This window comes from Tupaia chinensis, unplaced genomic scaffold, assembly GCF_000334495.1.
Source record: "Tupaia chinensis unplaced genomic scaffold, TupChi_1.0 Scaffold000140_1, whole genome shotgun sequence".
NCBI lineage: Eukaryota > Metazoa > Chordata > Mammalia > Scandentia > Tupaiidae > Tupaia > Tupaia belangeri.
The window spans coordinates 8224825-8236504 of NW_006159610.1; the positions used below are offsets into that span (position 1 = coordinate 8224825).

General features: G+C 36.3%; 1 protein-coding gene across 6 annotated transcripts in view; it reads right to left on the minus strand.

Moving 5' to 3' along the window:
- BRAF (B-Raf proto-oncogene, serine/threonine kinase) overlaps window positions 1-11680 on the minus strand; it is a 183336-nt gene that overhangs the window by 56917 nt on the left and 114739 nt on the right. For 5 of the 6 annotated variants that reach the window (XR_003548826.1, XM_027770525.1, XM_027770523.1 and 2 more), the window contains 4 exons: window positions 7207-7242; window positions 6837-6873; window positions 3028-3164; window positions 1947-2064 (listed from right to left, as the gene is read on the minus strand). Coding sequence is in view for 5 of the 6 variants with exons in the window: in XM_027770525.1 (XP_027626326.1) it covers window positions 1947-2064; window positions 3028-3164; window positions 6837-6873; window positions 7207-7242 (328 nt within the window). In the remaining variant the exon portion in view is untranslated. The remainder of the gene's footprint in view (window positions 1-1946; window positions 2065-3027; window positions 3165-6836; window positions 6874-7206; window positions 7243-11680) is intronic. The other variant, XM_027770524.1, reaches the window with a different exon arrangement.

The following is an 11680-nucleotide window of genomic DNA, read 5'->3' on the forward strand; positions in this document are numbered from 1 at the left end:
AGAAAAGGCATACCTCATTGAGGCTTGGTCACACCACAATCCCTTCAGTTACTCCATCCTATCAGAAGTTTGGGCACACATGCACATATATCTGAATGTGTTTTTCAAGCCTCCAGGGCCAGGATTCAAACTGCCCTCAGCCATGTGGGATACAGCTTACTTAACCAGTAGGCTATGAGGACAGCCATCATTAAATAGAGGGATATTTTAGGGATAAAAACTAAACAAACCCAGCCAAGGTGGTGTACAGATAGCGCCACCCCTTGGAAGGCTGGGAGCTACATGAGGATGACAGGGTTCAGCTCTTAGGCCAACCCGAACATATCAGCTTGGTGGTATGTGCCTGTAACCTTAGCAAATTAGGAGGAAAAGGCAGGAGGGTTGCAACACAGTACAGGCCAGTCAAAAAAAAAAAAATACCTATTTCTTTCTCTTATATAAAAGGAAGAGCAAACAAAGACAAATAAAATTAAACTATCAATAATACTTCCATGTTAGTATTTTTTTAATTATTATTTTACTAACTGTATTAACTTTATTTATTTATTTATTTAAATTTGACCAGAGAGGGACAGAACAAGACAAAATGAGAGCAAGAGTGAGAGAGAGAGAGAAAGTGAGAAAGCAAGTCACCAGGTCCGGGACTTAAACCATGGTCTGCCATGTGGAAGCCCAGCACCATTAACCACATGCTGGCTTCCCATGTTAGTATTGCAAAACACAGATCCAAGAAATAGTCAATCTTGTTTTTTCCCTGGATATTTAATTTACTGAAGTACTCATGCTATTTTCCCGATTATTTAACAACATTAAATAGGACAGACTTCCTGAATGTTGAAACTACAGATGACAGATCAAATGGCTTAAAGTAGAAAACTACAAAACTTTATCAGAATAACTTCTTTTCCCCCCATATCTATGGATTACTTATAATGTTTCTGGTTAGGAAAATGATGAAAATTATAAATATATAATTTTTAAAAACTTTGTGAAACAGCCATAACTCTCATATACTGGTGAATATGTGTAAATTAGTACAACCACTGTGTAACACTGTTGACAGTACCTACTAAAACTGGACATACAGTTATCCTCTGGCCCTTTAATTCTCTCCTAGATATATACCAAGCAAAAACAGACACACATGGGGGCCAGGTGTTAGCATAGTGGTAATGCTACTGGACCCATATGGGAAAGACAGACACAGTTGAGAGGGAAAGTGAAAAATCACTTCCCCAGGGGAGATGACCACACTGCAATCCATTCTCCTCCCAGGATCTTGGGCACACATACATGTGCGCACAGTGTGATTTTCAAGCCACTGGGTCTGGGACTCGAACCATGGTCAGCTACATGGGAGTCCAGTGACATAACTGCTACACCATCTGCTAGTCCTCAGAAAAACTTTTTAAAGAAATCATGTGGGGGACTAGCTAACCTAGAAGATCTTCAGAAATTACTGTAATATATTATAAACAGGATTCTTGGTTGCAATGTACTCAGTTTTTATTTACTGTAATTTTTATTAGAAACCTTTGGAAGACCCTTGCATCTGATCAAGATATCTTAATGATACAAACAGTGAATATCTCCCTTAACTCTCCAAAAATAATAGTTAAACACATTCTATTATTATTATTTTTTTGGAGAGGTTTTTGTTATAGGGTGCGTATGCTCACCAGAAAGACAGAAAGAGAGAGAGAGAGAGAAAGCAAGCAATCACCCCCCTGGGGTGAGGGGGGCACACCGCAATCCCTTCTCTTCCATTTCCCTCTTGGGATCTTGGGCACGTACGCACATGCACCTGGCATGAGTTTAAGCTAATGGGTTCGGGACTCAAACTGCAGTCAACTACATAGGAGTCCAGGGACATAGCCATTACACCATCTGCTGGTCCTACATATTCTATTATTAGGACTTGTGACAATGTCACATTACATACATACCATGCCACTTTCCCTTGTAGACTGTTCCAAATGACCCAGATCCAATTCTTTGTCCCACTGTAATCTGCCCATCAGGAATCTCCCAATCATCACTTGAGTCTCGTCTACCAAGTGTTTTCTTGATAAAAACAGTACAAAAGTCAAGCCAAACCAACCAAACAAATAAAACCCAAAACCTTATGTTTCAAGCTAAGCACATTACCCTATCCATGAAAGGGGTATAAGTTGGGAAGAGAATAAGATCTCTTTTAAAAAAATAATTCTGGGGGGATAATAGTTAATAGCATGACTCTTAAAGTACAAAATTTAAATTTAAGACTGAAGGCAGTATAAGGATATAAATACTTTATTAAAAAATAGAAATTACTGATTGGAATGAGAAATATATATTACCCAAATCAACAAAATGAAAACAGTTGTTATCATTTGAAGAACTATTAGGAACAGGCAGGTACTATATATTTGTTACTAGTTTTGGCTTAATCCAAATTTAAGTTAACATATTATGGTTAACTACTAATAATTTATCTAGATATTTTGTTCTAGTCATGAACTTTCCACACAAATCTTATCTGATCCATTTTTCTCAAAAAAAAATCAACATACAAGTAATTACTCTTATCTGATCCATTTTCTCAAAAAAAAATATCAACATACAATTAATTACTCTGGTAGCGTAAAGGACCCACCTACCTAACACAATTACTAAAATTTTTGTTTTTTAATACAGCTTAACTTTGAAGCAGAAAGTTAACTTTTTAAATAGGTAGAATATAACTTCGTAGGCAAAATTTGGGGCCAGTTTTTTGAATACATATACTTAATCATGCTTTTTAAGTATGAGGTTGCTCTCGATCTCTTTATTTTGGAAATAGAATACAACTATTACTCTTCCAAAACTGCTTTTTAGTCTCTGTCAGAGAGCAAAAGTCAGTGTTGTGGGAATATGCTTTAGCAAAACCTTTTTAGCTTTTAATGGGATTTCTGTGACACATTTGAACATAATATATCTAAAAGGTTATACTACATTTGACTCTCTTAAAAAGAAAGAATTTAGAGAATGAAAGGTATATATTCATACCATTCGATTCCTGTCTTCGGAGGATGAAGATGACTTCCTTTCTCTCTGAGGTCCTGGAGATTTCTGTAAGGCTTTCACATTAGTGAGTGAGCCAGGTAATGAGGCAGGGGGCGTAGCAGACAAACCTGTGGTTGATCCTAAATTAGTGGAGAGAAAAATGCAGTCATTAAGGAGAAGAAAGCATGTTAATTAATCAGGGGTAGATGGTTGGGGGAGACTTAGACATTTTAAAAAATGCAACTCACGTTCCAGTATAGACCTTTTGGAAAGGACAGGCAAAAAGGGGCCTCATATGGTGATTAGCACTATTAGGTTGTCGGGAAAGTCATGAGGTGTTTTCTATTCAAAACTGTGTCATGACTTTTCTGATGACCTAATACAGTTTAATTTTGTAGCCAATTTCATGACCTTTAATACAGCTGATGATAGATTCATACTTTTTGGTATAAAGAAGAAAAACAAACTCTCTAAAACAACAATTACTAAAAATGACTTAAAAGTTTGTTTCTTAAAAAAAAGAACTGAAGAGAAAAATCAACTCAAAAGTCTATAAAACAAAATAAAAACTTTTAATTATCTAACATTACCTCAACTGCCCAACAATATTTTAAAAGATGGAAACCCTCAAATGGAAACACTTTCTAATCAGGACCTGCATGTTGAAAAATATCTGACTCTTTCATAATTGGCTACTACATTTAAATACAGTCCTAAACTAAATGCTATTTAAGAGATATTGTTGGTTAGTGTCATTGGTTATTCTGGAAGCTTATTCTACTACACAAAAGACTATTTATTATTTGCATAACAAAGCTGATATAAGCTAGGCAAGTTTCTCAAAACCTTTTGAAAAATCTCTACCTCTATGAGTAAAGTGCATGTTACCTAGTCAAGTAACTACAAATACAGATATTCTACAAATCATGTGAGCTCAAGGGGGTACACCGTGGACTAGGACTCAGTTGGCAGGGCTGCATACCTTTCTGAGGGGTACTTTTCCAAATACTGATTCAGTGGCAAACATCCCAAATTCACCTATAGCAGTACCTGGCTGAGAAAGGTTCAGGGCAATACCTTGCAGTGGGCCTGGAGTGTAGTTGAATAGGACTGAGATGTCCAGGTAATAGTTCCATAAACAGATAAAAAAGACCTCAAGAAAATATGTTTACAAAAATGATTACTACTCTCAGGGGAAAAAAGAGCTACTTTTTTTTTTAGACAAAAAAGGATACTAATGACATTTAATGTTAAATCTGTATAGAAATTTTATTTAGTATCATTTCATATTTTATCACCATGTAGAATTTCCAAGATATCATATCTTAGAAGTTTTCTAAGTAATTTTCTAAGAGAAAAGGGAATCTAGAATGTCTATTAACTTGAACACAATCCATTTTCTATCATCTATTGATAATTTTCAACATTATAAAGAGGTTACTGCTTCACTAGACTTTGCAGTTCTGGCCTACTCAGTACAATACTGCCTATCTTGGTTTAATTATATTACTTAGTACTATATGGCTTCCATCACATTCTATGCATTTTCTGAGAAACAGTTGGTTTGACAGAGCAAAAATTTGAAGCACAATTACTATATTCAGAATGAGTAACTGAAACTAACTAGCAAGAGACTATACTGCTAACTTTCCTCACATTAAAAGTCTGATTCCTTGAATTTTCTCAAGTATGCTGACATACCCAAAACACCTTATAAAACTTTTCTTTCACAGCTCCCTACATTTAACATCAAATACATACACCCCAAATTAAAGGTGGGGAAAAAACTCTCCAAAACCAAAACATACTGCTGAAATTATAGACTCTCAGGGAAAAAGAGAACAGCCAAAAGCCTAATAAAACCTCCTAACAGAGTTTCCATTTTTTCTTAAAAACCACAAAATTGTTAACAAATATTAACAGTTATCAAGGTTATCACCATTTATTGTCTTAAATTAGAAGGAATACAGAATGAAGAGCCCTCCCCCACCACAATACCTCATCCATTCCCGCCCACTGAGTTCAAGACTACGACCAAGAAGCGATAACAAAAACAAAACAAAAACAACAACAAAAATAACACAAGATGGAAATCTTAGCTCAGAATTTTCTTGCTTTTAACAATTTATGACAGCATACACAAAGCGAGTGGTGGTGAGTATGTGTGAGAAGCACATTCAGAGCATTCCAGCCAGGCCAAGCAGAAATTTAGTATTGAAAACTCTCACGCTTACAAACACACACTGTGAGGGTGAGGCACAAACAGCATCTGTAGTTTATATTTAGTTTGCTTTGGGTGAAAACAAGAAATAAGAGCCCAACTACCTCTGAACACTGGGCCAGGCTCAAAATCAAACACTATTTCACTGGGGACAGAATGTAGGAGGGGACTGGGAGTCCGGGATTGGTATTTCCGAAGACAGCGCATCAGCTGGTTCAAAGGGGCTGTTAGAAGAGAAAGAGAGGGGCAGGCAAACACAGGAAGACAGACACACAGAAGAAATGAAAGAAGTCATGGGAATAAATAAGATGACTGAAGCCTGCTTCACAAAATAATTCTGGATGCTTTTTATTTTTATAAAATCTCAATGATTTTTTTTTAAAAAACGTGACTCCAAAAGGACAAGATATGCCACTCAAGTACTAAGCAGGCTGTATTTAAGACTAAGTTAACTTTGGGATGCTAACACGATGGCAACATTTAAATGCTGGATGTACTGGGCAAAATTATCAGAAGCCACAACTATTAAGACATACGAAAGTCAAACTGGCGGCAACATTAATTGGTGGGTTTATGGAATAACAAACAGAAAAAAGAGAAACTTGTGTAACTATGTGCTATAATCAACACTAAGTATGTGGTGTAGCTTATCATTATTTTGGTAGCTTCACAGGTATACAGAAATAAAATAAAAAATGATTTGTACAAGGTTTACTCAATGTAAATTATCTTTGAGTCTAGATTTAGATATTTTGAAGATAAAGAAGGTCACAGTGAAGAAATCAACTCTCAGCATGATAAGCAGTTATTACTGGTCTTCCTTAGCAGATGGAAGACAGCTAAGAAGGTAAGTAAGTACAGAGGACCTCCTGGAATAAAATGTCAAGACAGTTTCAAATGCTATCTCTTGGAAAATATTACACAGGACAAATTTTTACAAAAAGTTTTTCTTAAGCAATGGTGTCTTATGTGCTAGAGTGAATACCAGATGAAATTTTTTTAAGAAATCTCAAATTTCTCATTTGCTTATTTTATTAACTGGACTCTTAGAAGGGCAACTGGCTTTTCCATTATGGCTCCATTCTACAAAATATACCCTTCAAACACTTCTAGAAAGTTGAAGGGAAGTAGCTGATAATGTCTGACAAACTGAGAAGCTGTGGCAGGCAATTCAAGGGATTCCCCTAAAAGCTGATTTAGCAAAGTCAAGTTTTATCTGATTTGAAACTGCATCTTTAATTATCAGTGGAGGCCCCCAAAGGAAATTTAGCAAATACAGCTTTGAAGAAGGTTAGAAATTAATAAAGTGGGTAAAATGAAGATCTCCCCTTGGTACAATATTTTAATATTGCAGATAGTATATTTAAGAATCCCTTTATGTTGCCTCATCTTTTCCACTCATGTTATGAATGAATTAAAATTTTATTATAGAGAAATGATAAATACTATAGAAAAACAAAAACAATTTTGGTTTTCCCTACACATTTTTCTCTGTGTCTGTATTTCATGAAAGAAGCAAATATAAAGGAGACAAGCAGCGAAGCAATTGCATTTTTCCCTGAGTGTTTTTTAAACTGAAATCACTACTTACCTCCATCACCACGAAACCCTTGGTCTCTAATCAAGTCCTACAAATAAATAGTAATGTACATTTATTCAAAGCCTAAGGTAGGAAAGCAACAACATTGACTTTTTCCACTACACATTAATAGAAAGGTTAATTCGAAATAACTCCTGTCTTACAATTACTTTGCAAACAGAAAGAATATGAAATTCTCTAGTGAACATGATAAAATATAAATTTCAAAGCATTTGCCAACCTAAGCCTATACTGAAAGAATTATTAGTCCTGATTGAATGTTGAAATCCATTTCAGGCCATTCAAAATCAATGGCTTCATCAATCCTTTAAAAAAAAAAAATCCTACTGGCACATATTAAGAGCCATAAAAATGTTCATACCCTTTGATCCTGTAATTCCACTTCTGGGAATTTTTCCTAAGGAAATAATTCAGAAGAAAAAAATGATATCCACAAAGATGCATACTGCAGTATTATCCATCATATGAAAAAATTAGAAATAATTATTTCCCTATTATAGGCATTTTGACAAATTATGATTAAATTATGGTGTATCAATTTAAATGAAGTATTACACAATTACCAAAGCAATTATGAAGCCTGAATCATGAAACATGTCTACAATATAATTCAAAAAAATGTAAAATGAAAAGTACACTGATCACAATCATATGACTATGGATGCATAAAGGATACACTAGAAGGTAAAAAGACAAAACACCCCCAATGGCTCAAATAAGGGTTTTGTTAAAATTTGCATCTATTATTAAAATACATTTTTTTTTACAACAATGTTGGTAGGAGGAGAGCCTCTACTGGTAATTCAATTTGGACCTTGACAGGTATAATTTGAATTATTTTATTTACTTAGTTTAACTTAAAGATGAAGGATTGAATGGCCCCAAATGTCTCTAAACCGGCTCGTTGTAAATAGGCAACTTTTTGTTTATAGGCTAGAACACAGTAAATTCTTTACAGATGTATTTCTATCACTTCAGTGTATTATAAAAAGCCTTCAGCATTTTCTACAGAATAGTCAATAAATACTCATGTGCCTACAAAGAAGGTGCTAAGTGTTCGGGGTTGTTTGGTTACCAATAAATATAAAAGCCTGGTTGTCTCACCAACATTCTGTGTTCTTAAGGGCTTACGATCTCATTAGAACTAAATGTACACACATTTCAAATGTACGTCAGAACTAAATGTACACCAAATCGAATGATAGAAATGCAACAGCGTAAGATTTTTAGTGTTACATGTTACAACTATAGAACTTGGTCATTGGTGAAGCACTTGAAGAAACAGCTCTGGGTTGGGTTTGAGGAATAGATAGAAGTGTAGAAGAGCAAGGCAAAGAGCCTTCTTGACAAAGGACCACAAGAGAAAGGCCATCAATATCCCTTTTCTTTTTGCTGTATCAGCTCTGAAATTTTCCTTAACTGTGAGCTGATTAAAAAAATCATCTTTCTTCACTCTTGCAAACCTACTAATACCAACATAATCTTTCTTTTTTTTTTTTAGAATTATTTTACTTAACTTTATGTATGTATGTATGTATTTAAATTTGACCAGAGAGAGACAGAGTGTGAGACAGAGAGAGAAAGTGAGAAAGCAAGCCGCCAGGTCTGGGATTCTAACAGTCGGTCATGTGGGAGTCCAGCGCTCTTAACCACCATGCCACCTGTCGGCCCCCACAACATAATCTTTCATTTTCAATCTCAAATGTGTTCTTAAAGCTCCTTGATAATCCTTTCTACCTGCTCTAGGTTGAACAGGATTTTCTTGAATTCCAAAATTAAGCTATTTCAAACTGTTCCCCACTCTCCTGTGTTTTTTCTTACTCAGTCCTTTCCCTTTACCATGATAAAGAACTTGCTCTCATTATCTACAAATATTTACAGAGTAATATTAGCCATAATTTCTGAATTCTCATTATGTATCAGTGTTATTCATTTGAAACCACTGTAGAAGGTATACTTAGGCTTAAGTAATTTACCAGTGTCATAACAGCCTGTAAAGAGCTACAGAGCTAGCCATGTATGTCTATCTTTAGCTCCTCATAACCTACCAGGGATACCATTTCCAAATTCAAGGAATTTTACAACTATTCCCTCTTTTGTGATCTTCAACTATCTTCACTAGATTTGTCCTCTCCAATGACAAATGTGCTAAAGTCTCTTACATGAAAAACAATCGACCCTTAACAACTTGCATCAAGCTACAACTCTTTTGTCATTCCTTTACAGCTGAACATCTGAAAACTGATCCTTAAACCTACTTCCTGAGCTGCTTTCTCATCTACTAGCCCTTGCTAACAGCTCTCAATGAAGTAAAATGACTTAACTGCCAAAATCAATAGTTATTTCAATCTTTAATTAATTTGAGACTTCTATGAGAGATTTTTGGTATAGGGTACATGCACTCACTGGAGAGACTGAGTGAGAAATCATGCTCCCTCCTCCCCTGTCCCCAGTGGGAGATGGCCACTTTACGATCTCTTCTCCTCCATTCTCCTTTAGAAATTTTGGGCATACACGTACACACCTCTGATATGAGTTTCATATCTAGGTCTGGGACTTAAACCACAGTCAACCATGTGAGAGTTCAGCACCTTAACCGCCACGCCATCTGCTTGGCCTTCATTTGAGTTTTTTTTTTTTTTTAAAGAATTATTTAATTTCATTTTATTTGCTGTTATTATTTATTTATTTTTCTTTTCTTTTTTCCTTTTTTTTTTTTGAGGTTGACTAGAGAGAGAAAGAAGGAAAGTGAAAAGGCAAGCTGCCAGGTCCAGGACTTGAACCACTGTCAACCCAGCTGCTTTAACCACCACACCACCTGCCAGCCCCTTGTTAATAGTCTTAATAACAACTGATATTATCTTAGCATTCTTGAAACACCTTTTCCTCCTATGGTTTCTACAACACTATTTTCTCTTAGTTCTTCAAAGCTAGACTTAAAAAGATTAGCCTATAAAGGAGAGAGGAAATAATAATCTCTGCCTTCATCTCAACTACGAACATTCAGCAGGGTTGCATTTTTTACCCCCTTTTCAATTTACATACACTCTTGGAGTAGTATCATTGTAATCTATGGCTTTAACCGACAGGTATATGCTAGTTATTTCTAAATCTGCATCCCTACTCAAAGTTCTTAAATTAAATTGCTGCTGGACTTCTAAACCTGAAAGTCCCACACAATTTAAAGTCAATGCCATAGTCCCCTCTTATTTACAGTTTTACTTTCTGCAGTTTCATCTATCCATGTTCAACTGGTCCAAAACATTAAATGTAAAGTTTTAGGGGCCAGCTTGTGGTGTAGCGGTATAATGCAATGCTGTGTGATGCTGGGCCCACTTAAGAAGGTTCTGAGTTCAAGGTCTGGCACTTGTGTACAACATGTGCACAGGAGTGTAATTAGCTGGCTGAGGCTGGGGTGGATCATAGGGCGAAGAACTTGTTAGGGATGCCTGTCTTGGTCTATTTCTCTTTGAAATTTTTGATGAAAAAAATAAAGAAAATTCCAGAAATAAGTTTTAAATTATACACCATTCTGAATAGCATGATGAAAACTCTAGCCATGAATCATCCCTTTATCTAGCATCCATGCTATATATATACGTGTCTGGCCATTAGCCACTTAGTAGCCATCTCAGTTATGAGATTGAAAAAAACAGTGCAAATAGAGTTCAGTACTATCGGTGTTTCTGGTCATCCAGTGAAATTCCTGGAAGGTATCCCTTGCACATAAAGCAGTACTACTATATGTTCAAAGTAAAAGTTAACTTTAATCCCTACAATCCCTGTTATTCTTCCTTTGCTATTTACTATCTTAACAAATGGTTCTATTATTCACTAGAAATCTAGTCTACTAGCCAGAAACTTGGGCATTATCATCTCATCTCTTTCACTTCTCTCCTTTACTACTAATGTACAGTGGTTAAACATAAAAAAGGCTACGCTGTAAGCCCACTGCTATCAGCTGTGTGATCTTGGATGTTTCTCAGCTTCTCTAAATCTAGTATTCCTTCCTTCCTTCCTTCCTTCCTTCCTTCCTTCCTTCCTTCCTTCCTTCCTTCCTTCTAGATAGAGATTTTTCCTATAGGGTATGTGCACTCTCCAGAGAGACAGACAGAAAGAGAGAAATCATCCACCCCTTGCCCCGGGGGGGATGGCCACTCCACAATTCCTTCTCCTCCATTCTCCTCTTGGAATTTTGGGTATGCATGCACACGTGGCATGGGTGAGTTTGAGGCCGCTGGGTCTGGGATCTGAACCGTGGTCAATTGTAGGAATCTGGCAACACAGTCATTACACCATCTGCTGGTCCCTAAATCTAGTATTCTTACTTTTTTTTTTTTTTTTTTTTTTTTTGGAGTTTTTCTCTTTGGGCGCGTGCGCTCGCCAGACAGACAGAGAGAGACATAGAGACAGAAAGCGAGAAATCACCCCCCAGGGGGGATGGTCACGCCGCAATCCCTTCTCCTCCATTCTCCTCTCGGGATCTTGGGCACGCACGCACACGCGCCCGGCGTGAGTTTTAAGCCACCGGGTCCGGGACACGAACCGCGGTCGACTACGTGGGAGTCCAGCGACATAGCCATTACGCTAACTGCTGGTTCCCCCTAAATCTAGTATTCTTAACAGTAAAATAAAAATGATAATAATAGTATTTAATCCATGAGTTTTTGTAAGAACATAATAGGAAAATATAAAGTACTTTGCATTGTATCTGGTACATAGTAATCACTCATGAAAAGCCATTTTCAGTATCATTTCTAAGAATCTCACCAGTAATTCACTAATTTATGGTCTCCATTCTCCTAAAATACATACATACACATACATACACTCTT